Raw genomic sequence first — 26,233 nt, 5'->3', positions numbered from 1 at the left:
CCTTTCAAAAATTTCCCTCGATCTTCGATTAGTGAGCTAGGAGATGGTTTCCTTGCGTTTTTTTCTTTTCTTTGTTATTTTGGGGAAATAGGGAGTCATAATACTCATCCTACGCTTTTTAAGCAATCTTAACCAAATTTTGCACGGTGTGACAAATCATCAAGGAGAAGATTAGTAAATAAAAGGTCTTCAAGAGATTTAAGGACGGACTACATCGTTAAAGAAGAGTGGACTAAAACTAATGTTCTAATAGATATACAGTAATCTCTGTCATCGCACCATCAAATTCTTTCCAATTTCATTTCTCCGTCCAACACCTCAACATTTATTTCTTCTTGTTCTTATTACCTGTAATTCAGGTAATAACGGGAAAATCAATAAAGGCTTGTTTCCTGAAAATACACTCTGAATAGTTGAAATAATTGTTCATTTATTTTGAGACGGTACTCTCTAAGGGAAAATGAACATCCACAAACTATACACAGAGGCACAAGAACTGGGTGCCACAGAGCAGTTTGGTATTCATGACTAATAGAGTGAATGAAATACCGGTACATATCATCAAATAAAATAGTACTAACTTTTTTATTATTATTATTATTATTCCTAAAGAAATAATATCTGATATTTCGGAGGAGCGTAAAACATATGCGACAAGATCTTCACATGCTTAAAGCTTCAACTTCAGTGAAAATTTTAGATTTTTAAACGACATTTATTTTAACTTAGTAACTTATAGTATTTTTCGAGGACTACTCTCCAGCGTTTCACTTTTTTTTTTCGGAACTGTAACATGTGAAATGCAATTTTCGAGTGTTCAGATTGTACGTAAGTTTTACTGAGTTCCACTTACTGCCCGGAACGCCTCAATTCTTTCGTATATCCCTTCTCTTTCTTCCCCTACACACACACACACACACCTACACATGCCTATATATATATAGATATATGTTTTAAAAAACTATAGTATGTCCTCTCTTATTAGTGGGGGCCAACTGGCCGTTTTTCACCGGCCTGGCCGGATATATTGTTGTTATTCTGATTAAACCCCGTGACCGGTACAAGCTTCTTACCAACCCCCATATGATCTTTTTTTTTTTTTTTTTTTTGTTTTCTTTTGTTTTATTTTCAAATTTGTATCTAGATCAAAGGAATTTCATCTAGTTCGAAGTACAGACTTAATAAGTAACTTTTTGTAAATCCAAAAGTGTCACCTTTCACCATCTATCAACGATTAATATATTTTGTTCATCTGTTTAGATAATTTTAAAGAGAAGACAGGGACTGTATCAGGGGAAATGTGAAATTTACTTAAATTTGAATTTTATACATTTATTGAGTGAAAAAGGATTTCTTAAAGCAATTTCTTGTAGTTGAAGTATAAGTTTAAATTTCATTTTCTAAATCCAAAATTGTAAATTAAAGATTAATATACTTATGTTCATCTGTTCGATAACTTTAAAGAAGTGGCAGTTACTGGTAAATACAATAAAATGCTGAATGCCAACTTCAGTTTCTCATTTATAGCACATTGTATCTATCAAGCTCATTAGTGAATGTACTAAGGATATGCAGAATACAGGTGCTAATGCACTTTTGTTCACGATAAGATATTTCATTCCCATGGATGGATCCGAACAGAGATACTTCACACTTAGATCTATATCATTGGGAATGTTGAGGGGTGCCGTTTTTTATTTTTTTATTTTTCCAGAGTTGGCAACCCTATCTCTTATACTTCACTCATGACAGTTTCAGCTGACACTTCTGAATCGAGAATATACAACTGTAACTGACACGATCCAGCGTTTAGGTTTGGGCATACCTGATCCGACTTAGCATGTATGTTTGAAAGGTCGGACAGTTATTTCGTTAAAAAGAAAGGAAAAATATTAAATCACAAAATCCTTTAATTAACTTCAAAAATTTAATATTTATTGTTCCATCTGGATGTCATTTTATTGGTCGATAAATTAAGTAACAAAAGCACATGAAATACTTCAAGCTAAATACTTTGCACGTGCCATAAAACTGGCACTATAATAACTCGATAAAATGTAACAATGTTTAGAATTACTGGCGTAATTGTTGTCACGCATCATGGAAAATATACAAGCTTACTATATACAAAAATGTCAAAGTTAGTTATTTTTTTTAAATACCCTGAGATCATTAATCACTGTGTGAAGTCACATTCCCTTTTGGTACTCATTACAAATCAGTCTTACACATCAGAAAAATAGATTATACATATCTGTTACCAACTTAAGGCTCTAAGTTTCTCTGTATTCTACTGTATATACAGAATAAATATCTTTGGTTTCTTCTCAAAATACGGCCATTCTTGTTCACTGAAATTATGCTTTCTTACCTGAAACGAGAGGGCAAATTGTTTCTTAAATAACGTAACAATATTTACTTGCAGCATTTCACACTTTGTAATTACAAAGATTTAGAAATATATTTCGTAATCCGCTTTGACCTGTTAGTAATGTTAGTCGATAGATCAATATTATTGAGAAGAGTAAGGCCAGTCTATGTAAAGGTAAATACAGGGATACCTTGTATAACGCGGTTAATTATTTCCAAGAAAAACGAAAATCCATACGAATAGACGCTACAAAAAAACACGTTATTAAAAATCTGTTCACAATGAGTTTAAATGAAGTTGTTCAGCACAAATATTTACGATATAAATAAGTTTTAAAATGAAAAGAAAAAATCATAGAACTAAATGATACAGAAAATATTTTTAAACATACAAGAGTGCACCTTCAGTAGAACCAAAGACGAAGCAATTGTGAATGCGAACTGCGAACTCAGCTACCTCCACTGGGTCCAAAAATTCGCAAATGCGAATATCTCCTTTAAAGATTCAATTTAAATTTTACACTTCAAAGTTCATATCCTAAGCCTCTGAGAACGGAGTAAAAACATATTAACACTTATTACTTACCAAAAGAGAAGTTATTTTCATTCATTTTCTGCTATATTACGCAATTATGTCTTGACTAAATATAATTTGCTGCCGATTTAAGAATTCATATTTTATCTCTCTAGAGAGCCATCCCAGTTGATTCATTTACTTTACCCCATCTATAATATGTCTAAATTTATTTACACATGTTGGGAAATTCGCATTCAAATTCAGTGAAGGTCCTGTGAAGTTGTTAATTGATATTATATATATAGGAGGGGAGTCCTGAGACACAAAGATAAGACGAAAAGTGTACACCAACTTGGGTGCACAAATGCTTCCTTTCGGTGTTATAGGCTGCCGAAAACACGAATGAATTAATGAATAACGTCCTACCATAGTCGGGTCAAGACTTCACTTAGGAACTAGTATATACCCTACCCAAATATACATGTTTCAGAATCCTGCAGTACTTCCGCAACAGTTTCTATAGAGGGAGTTTGACTACTGGCATATAACTTAAAGTATTCATCAACTACCTCTATAAAAATTGTTGCGGAAGTACGCAGGATTCTGAAACTTCGATATTTGGATAGGGCACATATTAGTTCCTAAGTGAAGTCTTGACCCGACTATGGTAGGTCCCATAGTATTGGAGATATAGATCTTTAAAGTTCATTTTTTCATGTTTTCGGTAACCTATAACTCCGAAAGGAAGCATTTGTGCATCCAGGTTGGTCTATACTTTATTGTTTATTTTGGTGTCAGGAATAGAGATGCAAGGGCTCGGAAACAAAACCGGCTTTTTTTGGAAAAAAAACTCGTTTTTTTCTGCTTCGCTTTTTTGCTTGGGAAATTTTGGGCTTTTTTGAAAATTCAGCTTTAAATTGATAAACCAAATTTTGTTTCGCTTCTCTACAACACAAAAAGTCATTTAAATAGTGGTTGATGCCGATAATAATATAAAACCTCGAAAATAAACCATGAATTTCGAAAAGATATTTCACACAGTTTTACTTCTCAACATATTTACATTATGAATTCCAAAGGATTAACCATGTATATAATAAGATTTTTTTTAACCTCCTACATACAAAAGTAAACAGGGTTGGCAAGAACCATGGTTGTTTTTGAAAATGCCAAAAACCCGTTTTTTGGGGGGAGTTTAAACTAGGCTTTTTTGGTTTAAAGCAGGTTTTTTGGGGTTTTGATATTTTGCTTTATGTATTTATATTACATATTGACAGAAATAAGTTTGTTTCGCTTTGGTGTTATTATGTAACAACGGAGTTATGCTGGAAGAGGTCACATAAGCTTAAAGAAGTCCGGTCAGTAAATTTCTTAAATTGAGAAACTCCCGGCCTAGCCATCGGGAAAATCCCGTCATTACTCTAAATGTAAAACAATAACGGAAAAATCATGTTATTGCTTTGCATGTAAAATTTAAAGGTCAACGTATCATAATCAGTACGCTAAAACTGAGGTATTAAATTACAAATTTAGTACGTACATATCATTGAAAGTACAATCCAAGCTAATGTTGGAAGCTACGTAGGCAATCGATAAATTTTGCCAATTTATATCAGTATATTTAAGCAACCTTGGCTTCTTTATAAAACAACAGGCATTCAGGCATGCAGAAATATACAATTTTGTTACGTTTCGTATGTTCATGCTTAACATCCTTACGTAATACCGAGGTTATCAAGGAGAAGACTTTCGCTTAAAGTGACATCCGAACCGCTACTTTGTTTACGCATGAAAGAAGGGTTGTGGTTCGACCGAGAATTGAACATGGGACACCTTGATTAAAAGGTGAAAAGGAAATAAAACTAATGCAGATGGTTTGATGTATGGAAACGTCAGCAAGAAAATTCACACGATTTGCATTTTTCGTTCTTTTTATTTTTTTTTCGGTTTAAACCAGTTTTTTATTTTAAAAAAGAAGAAAAACAGCTGGTGTAAACCAGCCAACCCTAAAAGTAAATACTTCTTTTTTTAAAAAAATACTCAAATAAGTAGCAAAATTTTATGTAGTATTTTTACTTCAAAATATTCCACACCCTCTTTTTGGAACAAAATAAAATTAAAATAAAACATAAGAAAAATACTTAGATTTATATGATACACTTAAAGGCTGCACATCTAGAGCTTTTGGTTTTGTATATTCTTGAAATTCTACAGTTTTATTTAAGCACCATCACGGTTTACTCAGTCCTCAAGTTTTCTGTTTTTAACAAGAGGGATTCAACATATGAAGGATGTGAGGTAAGAACATGGTAACCCACAATTTTACTATTTTAAGAAATTAGAAATTTTCTGCTGCACAATCCATTTTGAAAGTCGGAAAGCTGATTTTTCACATAAGACTATGCATGAGGGATTAAACGAAGCGGTATGCGTTGCTGTCTATCTGGCGCTGCATAACTCAGGAATTGAAAATTTGTTAGTCACCATGTTCTTGGCTCACACCCTTCATATCATTATGGAACTCCTCCACCCCACCAACACACACACACACAAAAAAGACTATGGAATATATTTAAGTTAAGATAAATACAACTGCACACCGCGCTTCTATCGGGAAGTCCGGGATTCAACTCAGCATTCGACCATTCTGACAAAACTTTTCTTCATTCCATATATGAAGTAGAAATAGTGCGTGTACTGTGAGTTGGCCGACTTCATTTCTTATTGTTTTTAAATCGTTATTATTACTAATTAGCAGCAGTGACGGTTTTGCGAAGGTTAGGGGGGCGGTCTTTCGGACTGAAGCCTGTTCCCCAAAATTACGGAATGTCTAAAACAAAGGAAATATCTATTAGTTATGCCTTTACTCATAAACTTTCAGCTCCCGTCAAATAAAAATTACGAATGTTTAGAAAAACTAAACATTAGTAAGAAAATCCCCTCCCAAAATACTCTTCCAAATCCGCCACTGATTCTCAGTATAAAATGATCTTCAAGGTTGTATCCGGAAGATTATCGCTAAATATATAAACGAAACGAAATACAGTATCTATTAGTTATGCCTGTACTCATAAACTTCAAGCTCCTCCGAAATAAAATTAGGACATTTTAGAAAATGAAACAATCAGAGAAACCCGTCCCAAAGTACGTTTCTAAATCCGCTACTGATTATTTGTATAAGTTAGTATTCAAGGTTGTATCCGGAAAATTATTGCTAAATCGTTGCACAGCTACAGTATAAAACATGTGGAAGTACGGTTAGACGGATATATTAAAAAACGTACGCTTTGACGGATATATAGAAAAACGTAAGTTTAACTTTTGCACTAGAAGCTAGAGTACTAAGCTCTTAGAAATGAAACACAGACGACAAACCGAAATGATCCCGAGAAGAAAAAAATGTCGATAACGCAAAAGTTAAAAATAAAGATAAATAGCCTCTAAAATTGCCTTCAAATACTACATTCTTCATGTTAGCTTCAATTCGTAAAACATGTGTGCTCCATCCATCTTGATGGTGAATTTTAGAGCGAAATATGGCATTTAGGTCATGGAATTCTTATCTAACTATAGAATATACTATAAGAAAGCTATTTCGATAGAAAAATCATGAAAATGAAAAAAGCCAAAATTTCCAAAATTCTCGTTTTTTTTCCCAAAAAAGCCGGCTTTTTATGTGAAAAAAACCATCGATTCAAAAAAGCCGGCTTTTTTGCATCTCTAGTCAGGAATCACCACCCAAACGTTGTCTGTGTTGTTTTGAAACACCCTGTATCTATCTATCTATCTATCTATCTATTTATCTATATATATATATATATATATATATATATATATATATATATATATATATATATATATATATATATACGAGGTGTGGCAATTAAATATCAAGACTGCCCACCTCCTGTCGTGCGGGATCGTGGGGGGGAGAGGTACCTAATTATGTATTGTTGATCTTGAACCTTCGTGAGCAGCCACTGTTTGTTTCATGATTTTGAAAGCTTTTCTTTTGTTTGCAGGCTTCCATGAAGAGGACAAGAGTTCTGTACTAGTTCCGGGATCATGGTGGACAGTAAAGTTGAGCAGCGCATTAACATCAAATTTATGGTGAAATTGAAGAAAAGAAAAAAACCGACGGAATGTTGTGCAATGTTAAAAGAGATGTATGGTGATAATGGTGTGTCACGTGTGCGAGTTTTCGAATGGCACAAACGATTTTCAGAAAGTAGGGAGGAGGTTGAAGATGATAAACGACCCGGCTGCCCTTTGAGTTCAAGAACGGACGGAAATGTTCAAAACATTAATGAACTTGTGCGGAAAGACAGAAGTCTGAGCATTCGGATGATCGCAGACATGACAAACATTAACAAAGAGACAATAAGACAAATTTTGCATGACAATTTAAACATGACAAAAGTTTGTGCAAAAACTGTCCCGAAAAACCTCTCTCAGGAACAAAAAGACACTCGAAAGACCATTTGCTGTGACGTCATGGAACGACTCAAAGCAGAACCAGACTTGCTAACACGTGACATCACATGTGATGAAACATGGATTTTCCAGTACGACCCCGAGACTAAGCGCCATTCCATGCACTGGAAGACTCCCACATCGCCAAGAATGAATAAAGCACGAATGAGCAAGTCGAAAGTGAAGACAATGCTCATCGTTTTTTCGACATCAGTGTATCATCATGACTGAATGGGTGCCTCGGGGTCAAACGGTGAATCAGGCCTACTACAAAGATGTCCTAATCAAGTTGAGGGAAAGAATAAGGAAGAAGAGACCGAATTTGTGGAAGAACGATGCATGATCCTCCACCAAGACAATGCGCCTGCCCATAATGTCCTTTCTGTGAAGCGTGAAACCGTCACACATATTCAATTTTAATGAAAATATATGGTTTTGCTCAGCAAACAATTAGTATGTATGTAAAAATATTCCAGTTTTTCATTCCACGCTTATGCCTGTAGGCTAAAGAAGACGAATGATACATACGAAAGTGAACAATTATGAAAGGAACTGATGGAATGAGAAAGTGGGAGGAAAGAAATGAAATGAAATTAAATCTTTGACTTTTACGTCCCACGGTTATGCCGATTAGGCTAAAGGAGACGGTGATGATGAGTAATGAATGAAATGGTGGAATGAAGAAAGTGGGAGGAAACGGGAGAACCCCGAGAAAAACCCATGCACATGGTGTTTGTCCACCACAAAGATCACTTGGCGGGGGTTGGGATTGAATCCCGGACCCCAAGCACCAGAGGTGAACGTTCTACCACTGAGCCACCGCGAGGGAGGAAACGAGAGAACCATGAGAAAACCCACAGACACCATGTCGTCCACTACAAACTCACATGAACCAGGGATCCCTAGTACCCGAGGTGAGCTCTTTACCACTGAGCTATCATATTCCTATTCTTCAATTGTAGTTAACATCATCATATCACAAGCCAATATGGGACTAGACTAATACAGAATTGCCATCTGCACATGAACAGTGCTGAACTCCTTTGTGGTTAAGAGGTTAGCGTACGCGCCTTTGGCGTGGGAGACCTGGGTTTGATTCCCAGCGGGAGCTCATGTGATTCGGATTCCACATTAATCAATAGGTCTCGTCTCATATAACCCCGCTGCTGAAAGGAACGTTAAACTCAAAATCAGCTCAACTTATGAACAGTGCTATTTATTACTTTTATTTAGTTATTTAAAAAAAAAAACAAATTAAATTAGGAAGCTTACTGACAATGAATGAGTCAAGTAATTTCGTAATTTTTGCTTCCTCCTTGCGGAAGGTTCCAAAAGTCATATTTTCGGTCATATAATACATCTGCTAAACAAGGAAAGCATAGGCCGGTATATTTTACAATTTATTATTATGTAATTACATTGCCTTACCTGCCTTATCTTGGATCCATTCTTCATTCAGAAATTTATACAAAAACTGCAATTCTCACTTTTGTAGTATAATATTTATAGGTCAATGCAAAACATAATTATTAGAAGCTCATGTCTTTGGAACCCATGGAAACAAATTATGCAGGGAAGTGCTGGCGGAAATACGTCATGCTCAACTCATCCATCGTAAATATGTACAATAAAAGCGCAAAACTCACGGTGTTAAAAATTGTGTTATACAAGGTATTCCTGTAGTTTTAAAGTGATATGTTCTTAATGAGACATATCAATACTATTTATCTAATCTTACTTCCTAGACACAGGCCAATTGTATTAGTTACTTTGTTAACGAGAGAAATTAACAGTGCGGAAGTTGCTTTTCAATAGAGGAATGGAAACTTATACTTTGTTCAATGGAGAAATTTACACTGTTAAGCGAGTACTATCCTATACAGTTTCGTTTTCGTACTCAATCTGAAAAATAAAAGGCACCCGTTGTCTCTCAAGTCTTTCCTTTCAAATCCCATTTTCGCTTCTATAACCAATGGTTTTCAACCTTTTTATGTTCGTAGATCATAAAAGCAGAAAATATCAAGCTACTTTTCAGAAGTTATTTGTTTCTCTGTTTGGTTAAATTATCTTGTACGGAAATTAGAACACGTCGTACGAATATACTTTGGTAGATACCAACATCACACTTAACCTAAACACTCGTGAATAATGTTGCCAGTTTATAGTGGAAAGCACTGCTTTCAACAACTAGAACAATATCAAGACTACATTACTATGAATCGAATTAGTTGTTCGACCAAACCTATTAAAAAGAATATTACACCACAATAAATTGCTCTACTGTAACAATTAAAGCTTGTTTTGATATATGCAACCATGTTTACCATGTATGATGAAAGAAAAATAATAACATGAGGGTTGGGGAGTAAGTCATGGGAACCCAGTAATATTTCGACAATCGAATACTGTATTAAAAATGTGTTATATACAACTGAAAGAGTATTAATAGTGGATATTTTGTTGGTAGGAATCATGAAAGAAAACTTCAAGCAACCATGTGACATACCATGTTACAAAAACGACTCATTATGATGAACCTTCAAAATACGTCATAGCAAATGTGGACGGAAAATGCAGACCGAGGAATGAAGCCTGACACCAGTACTTACCCTCTGGTCAATAAATGGCTCTGTGTGTTGTACTGGATAAAAACGGGTCGTTGGAAAAATAGCAGTGACTCAGTCGCGGTTTAAAACGGAAGTGACCTGAGTGGAACAGCGAACGTACATCAAAGTGACTGTTCTTCGGGGAAGAAATGCGAGTGTGTGTCACCAAGAATAGATAGAAGCGTTAGAGAATAATGCCCTCAACACGCGCAGCATTGCCACAAGATGGGCAGCAGCTTTTCAGTGAAGACGCAAAGCAACCATCGACATGGAGTGGTCAAGCCAGCCTGTGAGCGGGCGATGAGTCACGTGCTGTGTTGGAACATCTGTTGGAGAACGAGATACGATGGACGCTGGGTAAATCAGAGACGGAGACTGGGATTGAGAAGCACTCAATTCATAAAATTTTGACACAAGATCTTAACAAAGGAAAAGTTGCATTGAAATCCTGTCATCTACAGCGCTATGAGAATGAAGACAACCAATTAATTTCCACAGTCATAACTATGGACGAATTCTGGACTGGGCGTATGAACCTGAGTTGAAATAGCAATTCTCAGAATGGAGACATCCAGAATCATCGCGTGGGCAGAAGTTTCTACAGAATCCCTCGCCCACACAACTGATGGTGATTGTGGCATATGACGCAAGGAGAGTACTTGTTTGTCACTTCGTTCCTCATGGCACCACAATCATATTACAATGACTTCCTGCAGAAAGATCTATGATGTGCCGTTACGGAGAAGCGTGTAGATCTACTGCATAATGCAATCATACTGCACGATAATGAAAAGCCACATAATGCAGCTTGTGTATGGGACCCATTGCACCAATGAGAACGGGAAGAGTTGAAGCACCCAGCGTATTCACTGGATATGTCACCGTACGAATTTGATCTCACTCTCAAGGTAAAGAAATCACTGTGTGGTAGACAATATGTATCTGCATAGAAACTGAAAACGCTGTGCGCCAACAGATCCACCGCTTCAGGCATGGTGCAGAGGATGGTGCTGCATATGGTATTCGACGTCTTTCAGATCAATGGCAGCGTGCTGTAGACAGTACGGGAGATTATTTTAAGGGCTTATCATAATGGGGGGAGTTTTTGAAACATATGCATTAATACATGTGTATGTCACAGGGTTGCTTTCTTTATGATTCCTATCAACAAAATATCCATTGTAGAGTCTCCTTCAGTTGTATATAACACATTTTAAATGCATCCTTCGATTGTCGAAATATTACTCGATTGCCATGACTTACTCCCAAACCCTCGTACTAGTTAATAATAATTAAGAAGTTGTATGAGTAATAGCGTAAGTCACAAAACCAGGTTTTGAGAAAAGTCAATCTCAGATTTTAAAATTTAAATCAAGCGAGAGAGAGAGACGTAAATTTTTATTATCTTTTTCTATGTATATATTTCTGGGCTTTCAGCATTTAAGGTTACTTTTCCCGTCATGTATCAGGGATAAGTTCATCGGCGATCACATATCCGGCGAAGTAGGGAAAGTAGAAAGGAACTGGAAAAGAAGGAAGCGACCTGAAACTTTTTATATTGGGTACAGTCCACAGCAAAAAAACCTGCAACATGGGCATGTATGTTTATTGTGAAACGACGAAGTTTTTTGCTCCAAAATAAGTGTGCAGGGGAGGACGCGAGGTTTCTCCTGGCGTGATTCGTGCCACTTAGATGTTATGTTGATTTCCTGCGCTGTTAGGCGTAGTTTCACAATAAACTTACATGCTCATGTTGCAGGTTTTTTGCTGTGGACTGTACAATCCTGGGATTTGCTTGGTGTGAATGACGATGGCTGGGCTTTAAAAACCCGTTACGCCTTTCTGACCGAATGTCTCCACCCGAAATCGAAGCCGGGATTGCTCGCACCAAACGTGAAAGCATTAGAGACTACGCTACGCGGGACCACACCGACACCTCTTGTCACTATATAACTTTTGATGTAACGTAGTTTTTTTTAAAATATATATATATTATTATTATTATTTACTGGTGGATAAAAAAAATTCATATACATCGCTAAGAAAATGGACTTCGTTTACAATGACCGAGAGTTGTCTAACAAGGTACATTTCTGAAATGTCCCATCGGGATTCATGTAAAATTGATTCACATGCAAAGTTCTCCTCGGCCAAATGTGTATTGTACTAATTTTAGCGGCCCATACTGATAATTTGCATATTTATGAGCCTTCATATATCCGGAATTCAATCATTAATTTTTATAACACTCGGGCATAAAATTGCTTTTAGTTTCTTTAGATGTAACTGGATATGAATGTGGCCAAATGCAAAAGAATTTGGATCAAGTACTGCTTCTCTGACACATGTTACACAGCCCAGCCGCCATCTTGGATCTGCCATATTGGCTTCAACTTTTGTTTTTTCAAATCGAAATAGCTGCAAATGATACACTAAATTCATGTACAATTTTCTCGTAAATTCGCTGGTGTAGTGAGTTTTATCGTGTCTTGTACCGTTTGCAAGGTATTGCATGTTAAATGTCAGGCCCTTAACGAATGTTGAACAAAATAGAAAGTTGTGCAGGGCATGGCAGAAATTTGTGTTATGTAGTGTACCCCTTGTGCATATGTAACCTTTTACGTGATTTATCGTTGACGAAATATTTTCTGGACGTGCATACATACGGACACAGTCAATACGGGAATGGTAAGTCTGCACCCAAATCTGGTCGTATCTGGATTTGCGTTAGACATTTTAGACTTTCATCCAGTGTGCTTACCGTCGTGTATATTTATGTCGTGTGCCCTGTTGTGTGCTTACAGTATTGATTCATGAAGTCTCATAAGCAATGTATATTTCACTGTATGGGCTGCAGCAATTAGCACAATACACACGGGGCCCTGCACAACTTTTTATTTGGTTCAATATTCGTGAAGTGCTCGACATTTAACATGCAATAACTTGCAAACGATACAAGATATGGTAAAACTCACTACACCAGCGAATTTCCGAGAAAATTGTACATGAATTTGATGTATCACTTGCACCTATTCCCATTTGAAAAAACGAAAGTTGAATCCAATATGGTGGATCTAAAATGGCGGCATGGGTGTGTAACATGTGTACTTAATCCAAATTGTTTTGCATATGCCCACATTCATGTCCAGTTACATGTAAAGAAACTAAAAGCAATTTTGTGTCCGAGCGTTATAATAGTTTATGACTGAATTCCGGATATATGAAGGCTCATATATATATGCATGGGCCACTAAAGTTAGTACAAAACACATTAGGCCATGGAGAACTTTGCTTCTGAATCAATTTTACACGAGTCCCAAGAGAACACTTCTAGAATGTACCTTGTAAGTATTGAGAACTTTATTAAATGTGTATGTCTATTTTTCATTACCGATAATATGTCAGAAGTTCAGTGGCAAATTCTGCGCGAAAATGGACCTTCATCACTTAAACGTTATACCATATCAAGAATCAGCAAGATATTTGAAGCAGTGGAAAAGTTTTAAAAGTTTAAAAAATAAATTAGGCACCAATCTATTACAATAGAAGCCAATGAACACAGTCTTACACATATGCTGGTATATCCCCGCCTCCCTAAAGGAAAAAAATAATAAAAGTCAAGCATTCTAGCCTACATAATCTATTATATTAATTTTCGTCTATGCCATCAAATATTAATCCCTGCTTTAAATGAAGACAATCACGATAATTGATAAGTTCGCCCAAAAAAATGACTGAAAAGCTAAATAACAACTCCCATTTGGCAAAGCACATACCATGAATTGATGAAGACAACTTTTTTGTCAGTGGAAGTTAATCCACATAACTATGCGTATTTCGTGATTATGAAACTCAAACAACAGAAGACAATAGCAGTATCTCTAGTGATCGTATCAGTTATAGTGAGTTTATTGGGACTTTCTTGATAGAAACATTGACTGTGAAGCTATCCATTTGGAACAGGAAATAGGCACTTAGATACTGCCACGACACGATTTTGATAATATAATAAAAAGTTTTTTTTTTTTTTTTTTTTTTTTTTTTTATATAGTAATTCAACCTTATTGGTTTGTATTGAGGTAGCCTATTGCATGCATGCATTATTATAATTTAACGAGGGATATATTTATGTTTGAGCAGTTTCGTGGCAGAATATTACAATGAGTGCTGAACTGTAAACGTGTTTTCCTGCAGTGAATTCCCACAACTTCGATAATCTTCATCCCTATTAGCTTAAACGTTTGTCCTCAACCATTAAAAATTCTACGACCAAAAGTGTTTAGACGAAATTTCTATATGTTTATTGGAAATTATTGCTATTATTGGTATTTAATACAGTATATAATTATTTTTCTCTTGAAAATAATTATGCTATCAATGTTCTTTTGATTTGGTGTTTACTATCGATACTATTCTATAAACAAAATGTGTGTTGTGTTACTGGAGATGATACCGAATAGCAGACCTTCTCAGATAATTCGTCGTGTTTAGTCTTCATATTTCAGTGTATTTTAACCAGAATTGGTTCCTGCTAATAAGTACATATATTTCCTCGATAACTCTCTAGTCAAAAATAGTAAAGTGTCTGCCACCAGTTTCAGCGAAACTACATACTCCGGTTTGGGAAGTTGTTGCTAAACAAACCAGAAATATTCTTATCACACTGGATGATGATGTTCAGTAAACTTTCAGAGTACAGTGGAGTCCATCAGGGCTATTGGCATAAATAGCAAATGTCAATACAGTTGAGTTCTGTCTACCCGGGTTACGTTTTAGATGTATGAGAGGTGAATGGCAGTCGCTGAGTAAATTTCACGTCTCACCAGTGAATATATTTGGGTGAAGGTTGCTGAATAAATCGCACGTCCCGCTGTCAGAGTAATACTAGCTTATTTTGTGGTTTTTGAGAGTGTAATCCCGTTTGTTGAAGTTCGGAACTAGTTTGTGATAGCCTTATGATTTATTGCAAGTCACGACGTCTGCGCTGATGAATTAATAAATTAAGCAAAGAAATAGATGTTATCACTATTATTGCTGATTGTATGAATTGAGCGAATTTGTAGATGTATTGCCTTACGCTCTTCTTATTAGAGAGAATAAAGGTGTGTAAGAAAAGTAAATAATATGTTCGAACCTTATAACTGAATTATGTATTAAGTATACTTGGCCGGTGCTATTATGTACATCGTCCTTGTCATGCGTCCTTGAGAGTAGGTTAGTACATCGTTCTTCTGAAGTTGGCTGGAGCTGCGTATTATTTCTCAGGCGTCAAAAGTTTGTTCATTCATTGCATGACTGGATAAAACAGACACACCAGGTTCAATCACATGAAAGACGATTATGAGGAAATCAAAGACTACATACTGAGCTGATGTTCACTGACTACTTTTTTTTCAATGGTTTAAATTGATTTCTTTTCTTTTCTTCGTTTTATTTCCCAGTTACTCCAAAGACTATTATAATATTGTATTATCGAAAGTTTGTGCAACAATAAACATAGTTCAACATAATATATATATATATGTTTTTTCCAAATAATAGTAGAATAGATAGATTTTAAAAGACTACAAAGGAAGTAAGAAATAAGGTAAGATTGTCTGGTTATATTTAATTGATACTGTTTCTTATAAGTTCATTTGGTTGCTTTAGAATGCAATAACCCTAAAATATTATCAGGTCTAATTTGAATAAAATTTTGTTGCACCTTTGTTAGAAAGTTCGAAATTAGCCTGACTCGTTAGAAAGTTATTCAATTTAAATATAACTCGTAGAACGTAAAAGTAGTGCGTTTCAATTGTAATATCTAAGCGACTATCTACAAATCATAAACGTATACCAATTAAATTCTTATTTTAACTGTTAAACGTAATTTACGGTCTTCTTAATTCAAGATCATTCTATACAAATTAACTACATGTTAGAAATAATACAAAGAATAATACTAAAATAGCTCTTTCTTCGCATGGAACTAAATGCAATGTTGTCTAATGTTTTTTACTCATATTATAATACTATTTACGATACCAGATATGAAGCCAGTAACGATACATCCAATAAAAATCTGTCTCAGTGTTCTTAAGTCAATATCAGATTCAGTACCAGTATCACCCCACACATTATTACAAATCCACCCATCTATTCTGGCATAAGATATATTGTAGGAAAAAGGGCATCTATAAGTTCAATAAATTTCAAATTTGATTTGAGTATGTAGAAAACCTTTGGAATAATCAGCCATACAAAGTTAGACCATGTAAGAACACCATTACGCTCGAACCTTGGAAATCCAATCAGTATTTTCTGACCTAAGGTGTTTCACGAAAAATACGACATATTCAAGTTTTAACAGCTTTTATCTGCTCAATGAAGTTTTGAGCTAACAAGAACGAGGCGCATATACACTTGAACAAAATGTTCACCCACATCCTTCGGTTTTATTATGACATGGAACAAGAAACGGGAATCAATGTTATTCCCTTTCATGACACTCCAGTGAAAAGCTCTGACGCCAACCCAACGGATTTCTGCAAATTCGGATTGATAAAAACGCCGTTTAAACCTTCTCCCTTACACGCATACGGAGAATGTGCAGGAAAAATATGGAATTCCTATTCCTGTACCCCACCTCAATGTAGTTTGTTGAAGTGCAAATTGTTGTGTCTGACGATAGTTTATGATGGTGGTGGTTCGACAGAACACAATCGGTAATGACGTTACAGCTTTTTATAAAGTAAGTACACTTTAAAAATTGATCGGATATAAGTCGCTTAACTTTCCGTACTGAAATTATTAACTCATACCAATATATGTCTCAGACCCTGACACTATTTACGCTATTATACTACATCCTCCAAATGTTTGGATGCTCACTTCATATCCCTTAGCAGGAGAAACTTTAAAAAACATTCGGGATAAGCCCAGTCTAATCTTTCACTAAATGGTTCTCCCACCCCAAATAATTCCTCAAAAGGATGAACTTTATCATCTATAACCAAATTATCCCCTTTAGATGAACTATTATCAATAATAATTTCTCATTTTGCATATGAGTAACCACTGTACGTTACCCATATACTAACTCACGAACTTAGGAAATACTCGGTAACGAGAAGTTGTACTATTGAAGAACGGTGTACACAGATACTCAATAATAGCTCCCAGTTACTTATAAAATTTGCTACTCTGCGTGAGAAGAGTGGAGAATTGAGAGCTATTATACAAGTACGGAGAAATCCAAGCTTCCTCTTTAAACTATTTTAAGCAATGACTTTTGAACGACTTACGCTGTTTCTGCATACAGCTTCTCAAATATCATTAGTTACACGAACAATAATGAATGACTTTTATGTATACTATTTATGTATACATACTATTTAAAACTTACCACTGCTTTTAGATCTTGTTTCAAAACGCCTGTTGAAAAGTCGATGCAGAAGCTAGAAGATTAATAGCTTCAAAATCCTGAATATCTTCGGACACTTCTACTGTTACCTGCCTGGAATTCTCTGGAAGATTTGAGTTTGCAACACCAGCTACAACCATTTCGCTTCCAACATCAAGGGACTGGTCGGTGTGCACTAAGACGGCATATTTAGCTAAAATTAAACACATTAAGAAATGAACATTAACACCATTATATTATTTAACAATTTTCTACATCTCAGGAATATGAAATATCCTGAAGGATTTGAATACAATCTTCAAATTGTAGCTGTGATTGATCAATAATGGATTATATTGCTAAGTAGCCAATAAGTAGAACTGTACCTAGGTATTTGTAAGAACACATCCAAGGCGGCTCATTTTACGCAGAGGCCAATCTTGAAAGCAAATGATTACTATGCTGATTGATTTACAACAACTTAAAAGTTATTCACATCAATGATAAGTTACTAACTTGATAAAATGATACAAAGATATAAATCACCGCGTATAATTTGCAGTATCCTTCTGAGTAAATTTACTAATGTGATAAGAGACAAAATGCTCACACAAACACACTGCCATTTATTGCTTGAGAACTTACTCTTTGCTGCAGATGATAAGAAAAGTGAGGAAGAGATGAACTATCGAGTCCTTACCGTGCGTATACAACGCTTAAATACGAACCTACAAATAAGTCATGATACAGTCTTTTCAGTGCACGGAAGTACTCTAACTGAACAAGTGGCACGAGTTTAACTAAATGATGCTAAGACTAGAAAACAATCTGGCGGCCAAGGTATGCTTGTAATGTGACACTTCTTTTGAGATGAAATGAACTGAAATACTTAGTTTGTTCCACGACTATGCACTGAGGCTAAGGAAGACGGTGATGATCAGAAATGAATGAAATGATGTGATAAAGAAAGTGGGAGGAAACGGGAAAACCAAGAGAAAACCTACGCACACGATGTTTGTCCACCACAAAGCTCACTTGACGCGAGCTGGGATCGAACTACGGACCCCCATGTACTAGAGGTGAACGGACCCCATGTACCACTAAGCCACCCCGACTCCTCTTATTTTTATCCTCCATAATCAAGGCTCTAGTTAAGAACCCTTACATTCTCTCAGGTAAGGAAGTTCCAAATGTCGCATTTAATACTTTTCCCGCTATCATAAATTAATGACACAATGACATACTTCCATAATGAAAACAAAAATTAAATTATGTCAATTCTCTCTACATTTCTTAAAATAAGTAAATAATAATAATAATAATAATAATAATAATAATAATAATAATAATAATAATAATAATAATAATAATAATAATAATAATAATAATAATAATAATAAACATAAGAGAAATCACTACCAGAATACTTGATATAAACAAGATATACGTATCGTCAATTTCAAATTCATTAATAGAAGTTTTTAAAAACAATTTTATATTTCTATTGAAGAAAGGAAAAATATACCTGATCCATTTTGGGAAGAGATACACTGAGATCCCTGCCCTTGAGTGGCCATTGTGTTAATTATTACATCCTCCGCGAAGTCTTTCGATGAACGCTCATGGCTTTTTATGTGCTTATAACACGCTGACATTTCGGCAAATCCTGAAACGAAATACAACAGTGTATACGTATGATTATTTTCAGAAATGTACTGCAATTCTAATTTTAAAAATGTAAACTTAACTACTGTATCTATCTATTTTTTTCTTTTCTTTAAACCAAAGCCTATGCCTGAAAGCCGAGGATGTAATAAACAAGGGAATTCCTCTTATAAGCCATTCGTGCAAAGTTATTATAACTCGATGGTAATGTACTGCTCAGTTGTAAAATCCTCTCAGATAAAACTCAGTGTATTTCTTAGTTTTTCGTAAATTTTAATGCAGAAGGTTGTTCGGTTTATATACGATCGATTTTGTAACGTTGGTGTCACTTCTGTAGTTAAAACAGGAACATGAAATGGGTGTTACTACTGTGCTCTCTCAACTTCCAGGTGCTGAAGAGTCGTTTTGATGCAACTGAAATGTCTCCGAAAGTGAAGTATTATTGATAACGGTATACTATGACTCTTTTCCAAACAATCTTTTGTACAATCGAATGGTGAGATAGTGTCGGGAAAATGTTTAATTATTGGAGTGAGCTCAGCTAGATATATCGTACCCAGGCAAAGATAAATAGGACTCATGTAGAAACATTCGACAACAACAACAAAAAAGAGCCTATTCGAGGTTTTCAGAAGAAGTGTTGCCTGAGGTGCTTCGTGGAATTCATCGACTGGTACGCCAGAAGAATTAACCACCTCAACATGATGTGGCACAAAAATTAGATCTATCGCAGTCCATTATCGGCTGCAATTTCCTCAGGTACCACATTGAAGAACAAAGGACAAACTGCCGGAAAACTGTAAGAAATGGAAGACTGTCGTCACATTGGATTAGGTCTACATTTATCTCGCACATAATGGTATCATTGGGTGAATTTCGTACCGTAACATCTCTTGCAAGGGACCTATCGAGTTTTACCATCAGCGGAGAGAAAGTTTCTCATCGCAAGGAATCGTGATTGTCACTGGATACGTTTAAAAGGGGAAGTTGGAGGTACATGCGGTTGATAAAAATGTAAAGATCAATGCTGCCTACTCTCAGCAATCTATCACGAGCCCAATTTATCGGAAAGACATCCCTCGCTCGTTGAAGCCAACAAAAACCAGGTGCGGATTCACATGGACAAAGAATCCACTCATACCCTTTGGCTTTATCCGTGTAACATGAAGCGAGAAAACCAGAATCCGTGTTATTCCCTTTAGGACATTCCCGCTACACGATTAATTTCTCTGTATTTAGAATGTTAAAACGTCTATAACATCTAGAGATGCAAGGGCTCGGAAAAAAACCGGCTTTTTTGAAAAAAAAAAAAAAACTGTTTTTTCTGCTTCGCTTTTTTGCTTGGGATATTTTGGGCTTTTTTTTTTTTTTTTTTTTTTTTTGAAAATTTTGCTTTAAACTGATAAAGCAGACTTTGTTTCGCTTCTCTACAACAAAAAAACTCATTTAATTAGTGGTTGATGCAGATAATAACATGAAACCTCGAAAATAAACCATGAATTTCAAAAAGATTTTTTAAAATTCTTAACATATTTACATTATGAATTCCAAAGGATTAACCAATATATGTAATAATATTTTGACCTCTTATATACAATAAGTACTTTAAAAAATGGAACACAAATAACTAGCAAAATTATATGTAGTATTTTTACTTCAAAATATCACACACCCTCTTTTTGAAACAACATTAATAATAATAATAAAAAAAAAAAAAAAAAATGAGAGAAATCTGCTCATCAAGAGCTTCATTTCGGGTGGTTCTGTACATTCTTGAAATTTTTCAGTTAAGTTTTAACTTTCATATACATTATACATATGAATATTTCGAACAAATTTTTCACTGATTGATCACATACGTAATAATCTGTTACCACCTATCAGGTGCTTCGGATCTGCAAAATCGGTAAAGCTCCAAATTCTGTAACTATGGAATACATTTAAAAAGAGTGGAAGAATCAATCACTGTTCTAATTCACAAGAAAGACGACAAAATTGATTGTAATAATTATCGAGGTATTTCTCTTAACATTCTATTAATAAGATTGACCCCATATGCAGATAAAATTATTGGAGATTATCAGTGTGGATTTAGTCGAAATCGGGGTCGCGGTGGCTCAGTAGTAGTGTTCACCTCTGGTGCTTGGGGTCCCGGGTTCGATCCCAGCCCCCGCCAAGTGAACTTTGTGGTGTACAAACACCGTGTGCGTGGGTTTCCTCGGGGTTCATCCGTTTCCTCCCACTTTCTTCATTCCACCATTTCATTCATTACTCATCATCACCGTCTTCTTTAGCCTAACCGGCATAACCGTGGGACGTAAAACTCAAAGATTTCATTTCATTTAGTCGAAATCGACCAGATATTTACCATTCGACAAATACTCGAAAAGAAATAGGAATATTACCCAGTACATCAACTGATTATTGATTTTAGAAAGGCTTACAACACGTTTATGAGGGAAACATTGTACAACATTCTTACAGAATTTGGAATACCGAAAAAACTAGATTTATTAAGTGTTTAAAAGAATCCCAGAGTAAAGTCCGAGTAAAAAAAATGCGAGCTTCCACGTCGAGATTGGCCTAAAACAAGGATATGCGTTATCGCCGTTACTATTTAGCTTTGTTTCGGAGTACGCTATAAGAAAAATCAAAGATAGGAACCAGGGCCTAGAGTTGAATGGTATTCACCAGGTTATGGTGTATGCTGATGATGTAAATCTGATACGAGAACAATCGAAAGAAATGCAGAGGCCTTATTAAACGCTTGCAGGGACATGAGTAAAAGGAGAGAAATCTAAATACAAGGAAGTTCACAAGGATCGTAAAACGGCAAATTATGAATGCATTAAAATATCAATTAATACTTTCGACACAGTGGATACTTTCAAATATCTTGGATCAGTATTACCAGACCAAAATCATACCCACAAAGAAATTAAATGTCGACTGAAATCAGGAAATTCTTATTATTCAGTTCAAAATAATTTGTCGTCGCGAATTCTGTCAAGGAATTTAAAGCTTAAAATATATAAAATGATAATCATGCCTGTTATGCTTTATGGTTGTGAAATATGGTCACTTACGCTGTGGGAAGAACGCAGACTGAAATTATTTGAGAATAAAATTCTGAGACGAATATTTGGACCCAAGAGGAACGGGAATGGGGAATGGTGGAAACTTCATACGGAGGAACTACATAATTTATACGGTTTACCAAACATCGTTAGAGTCAAGTCTAGGAGGCTCAGGTGGGCAGGTCATGTAGCCAAAATGGAAGAAAGTAGGAACGCTTTCAAAGTTTTCAACCCTAGGCCCAGATGGGAGGACAATATTAAGATGGATCTAGCAGAAATAGGAATACAGAGTAGAAACTGGATTGAATTAGATAAGGACAGAAATCAATGGAGAGCTTTTGTGGCCATAGAGAAAGAGAGAGAGAATACATTAAAGTTAAGCACAACTGCACAACAAACATGAGTAAGTGGTTAGCTTTCGCGCTTCTATCGTGAAGTCCGGGATTCAACCCCGCATTCAACCATTTTGACAAAAGTTTTTCTTAATTCCATCTGTGAATGTAGAGATAGTGCGTGTACTGTGAGTCCTGGCCGACTTCCTTTCTAATCGTTTTTAAATCTTTGTTATTGCTAATTACCAGCAGTGATGGATTTGCGAAGAGGGTTAGGGTGGGAATGTCTTTCGGATTGAAGCCTCTATCCCGAAATTACGGAATTTCTAAAACAAACTAAGTATTAGTTTTGCCTTTACTCATAAACTTCAAGGTGTCCTCAAATAAAAAATAGGAATTTTTAGAAAAACTAAGCATTAATAAGGAAAGCCCCTCCCAAAATACTTTTCTAAATCCGCCACTGATTATCAGTATAAAATGGTCTTCAAGGTTGTATCCGGAAGATTATAGCTGAATATACAAACGAAACGAAATATTTGTTATGCCTGTACTCATAAACTTAAGCTGCTCTTAAATAAAAGTTAGGAATTTTTAGAAAAAAAAAATATTCAGAAAAAATCCTCCCAAACATTTTTCAAATTCAATACTCAATATTTCTATCAAATGGTATTCAAGGTTGTGTCCGGAAGATTATTGTTAAATCATTGCACAGCTACAGTATAACGGAAATGTGGAAGTACGCTCTGACAAATATATTGAAAAACGTATGCTCTGATGGATATATTGAAAAACATAAGTTTAATTATGTGCTAGAAGCTAGAGTACTAAGCCCTAAGAAATGAAACACGGATGACTAAAAGGAAATGATCTATAGAAGAAAAAATGTCGATAATTCAGAAGTTAAAATAAAGTTAAATAACTTCTAAAACAGTGCTGCCAACTCTCCCTCATGTCCATGACGCACCCCCCCCCCTTCAATTGTCTATCCGTAGGTGTTCTTCCTTAAAAAAAATCTTTTTGTTTAATTTTTACACCCCCTCAAACATATTTATATAGATTTTTAACCCCCCAAATATTTCAATGACGCAGTTTGCTTCATAACCCCCCTTTGTGGGCACCCCTGTCTAAAATTGCCCTCAAGTACTACGTACTTTATGTTTACTTTAATTCATAAACCATGTGCTCCATCCATCATGATGGTGAATTCCAGAGCGAAATATGGCATTTAGGTCATGGAATCTTATTTAACTTTAGAGTATACTATAAGAAAGCTATTTAAGCAGAAAAATCATGAAAATGAAAAAAGCCAAAATTTCCAAAATTCTCGTTTTTTTTTTTTCAAAAAAGCCGGCTTTTTATGTGCAAAAAACCATCGATTCAAAAAAGCCGGCTTTTTTGCATCTCTAATAACATCGCCAACCCTGGGATGGTATGGAATTTCAATCCCTGTGCTCTTAGTTTGTTGCAACGGAAATAGCAATAACGGGTAATGGTCCATGATGTTGGTGGTCCGATAGAACACAACCTATGGTGACGGCACGGTGTCACGGAAAAGTACATTTTGAAAATCGGTCGGATATAAACTGAACAACCTTCAGTATAGTATATAGTGTATATATGACTAGCAAACTTTTAAATGTAGTTTCTTTTAATTTTCGAGCCAATGAGTGGTTGAGTTAATGATCCATTACGCAATGAACAAAATATACATTAGCACTAGAGAGTGCTAATAACTGTCTGTCATTTGGCGTTGTTTACATTAGTTACTCAGCAGTCATGTCTAAAGGTGCCCGAATTCACGAGGTCAGCGCTCAAGAGTTCAGAACTCACGCTCACTCGACCTCACCCTCAGAGAGTGAGCGTGAGGTTGAGTGAGTGTGATGTCGAAATGCTATTGTGAGTGTGAGGTCGAGTGAGCGTGATGAAAGGATGTTAGTGTCAGGTCAAAATAATGTCGTAAGCATGAGTTTGGGTGAAGTAGGTCCAAAGTGGGCATGTTTGATCATGTCATGTTGAATATCATTTCGGTCTACACATTGAGTAATCTGGGGGTTGATGGTACTATTTGGCCCCCTTAGTTGTGGTATGCAAAATATTGGAATTTTCTGTGAATGTGCATGTTACAACTATCAGTATGCGAAATTTCGTATTTCTAGCCGGTCGGAAGCGTACCAAACATTTATGTCAACCAATTAGTCCAGTTTGTGCGAGCTCATGTCTCAACCACCATGGTCCCCCACACGTAAAATTTGGTACTTCTGTATGGCATTACTAGTGTAATTTTGAATTGCTGACATTAACAGCTGCTCTGCAGTGATGTCTTGACTATTTCGGTCTATCTAGAGGGTTGATTGCACTGTTTGCGCCTTCCTCCGCTTCCTAGTAGTGGTACTCGAAAAGTTGGTATTTTCTGGAGATGTACAAATTTCCCCGTATCAATGTACGAAATTTCGTATTTCTAGTTAATCGCGAACATACCAAACATTTATGTCAGTGAGTGAGGGAGTAAGTCAGCCACGAAACCACGAAAAATCTAGTTTAAGGGAATACCTATCTCAACTTCCGATAATCTTACACACGTAAGATTTGGTACTTTTGTACATGTCATTAAGAATAACTGTATATAATTTAGCGTGGTTGGTGTTAATTACTGAGCAATCATATCTTGAAAATGACCTATATAGTTATTTGGCTTATATAGTCGTTCGTGTAAAGCTAGCTTGTAGTGCGGCCGGAACTTGGCTGCGTGTGCTGCCGTGGACGCCGTTCAAATTGTTTTCGCAAGCTGATCTCGATGAATTTCATTTCTCCGGCCCCAGTGAGCCTACGCCGCCCCTGTTCATAATAATATAAAAGTCAAATGGCTTTGTATAAAATTCGAACTGTATTATTCTGTATTATAATACGTAGTATAACTGAACTGACTTACTCATAGCTATGTTTTCAGAATAAGCAACTAACTGAGATGTCAAATTAAAAACTCATGTACAGGATGTTATATAAGTCAGTTTACCGAAGATAAATGAAATTCTGAGATGCAACGCGTAAAAAATACTGTATATCTTTATGAGATCAAGAACTTTCTTACAAAAGATTAACTTTGTCAAAAGTAGCCCGCTTCCTTTCCCTTTATTTTTCAGCAAATATGTTATGTTTTAATTCATGCATATAACAAAATCACACCGTGGGAATTCTTGTTTTGCCACACAGAAAAATAAAAACATTGCAGCAAATGAATTTTACATGCTGATCAAAATAACCTTCTTAAAGGCTTTTACAACAAACGAGAATTTTTCTTTTCTTATGTCTAACTTAGGTGAAACTAGTAATCGAAACACCAAATTCTGCAGATGCTTCTCTAACATTCTAGTGCTTTATACCACGTCTTGGTACAATTTGATTACAGGTTTTAGCTCTACTAACCATAACAGAAGCCTTCCAATTCATTAACGCTAAATGTCATCTAAAATCTTTATTTGATTTGTGGATTGCTTGCCGAGTCGACACTGAAGTTTCAGTACGTTTCCTTGCGAACATTTCAAACACTGTCACACTATACCTGATTTGTTTACCATTAACATTGTAAAACAAACACGCTCTCCACAGTTAATTTAAGATTCGTTGTTCCAGTAATGCAAACTCGTGCAACTTAAACACTGGCTGACACGGAAAGGAAAGAGAATCTTGCGGATCGAAACAATACTGAAGTCAACCATAATACTCGTTAAACATTATATAATTTTTTCTTCGGTAAAATTGCTTATGGAACAAACTAAAAACTGCTTTACTTAATTCATGTTACATCTTATTCT

At 35.7% G+C, this 26,233-nt stretch overlaps 1 protein-coding gene across 1 annotated transcript in view; it reads right to left on the bottom strand.

Annotated features, from left to right (window-relative positions):
- Positions 1-1,908: 1,908 nt before the first annotated feature.
- Positions 1,909-26,233, bottom strand: part of LOC145673348 (uncharacterized) — a 92,080-nt gene continuing 67,755 nt past the window's right edge. Inside the window, exons 10-12 of the mRNA XM_081742974.1 lie at positions 18,873-19,013; positions 17,351-17,561; positions 1,909-2,371 (exon numbers count right to left, since the gene is read on the bottom strand). Coding sequence (XP_081599100.1) covers positions 17,371-17,561; positions 18,873-19,013 — 332 coding nt within the window. The 3' untranslated portion in view covers positions 1,909-2,371; positions 17,351-17,370. The remainder of the gene's footprint in view (positions 2,372-17,350; positions 17,562-18,872; positions 19,014-26,233) is intronic.

This window comes from Thermobia domestica, chromosome 16, assembly GCF_964235325.1.
Source record: "Thermobia domestica chromosome 16, izTheDome1.hap1.1, whole genome shotgun sequence".
Classification (NCBI taxonomy): Eukaryota; Metazoa; Arthropoda; class Insecta; order Zygentoma; family Lepismatidae; genus Thermobia; species Thermobia domestica.
The sequence above is the reverse complement of the archived record's forward strand: the minus strand, read 5'-3'. Positions and strand labels throughout refer to the sequence as shown.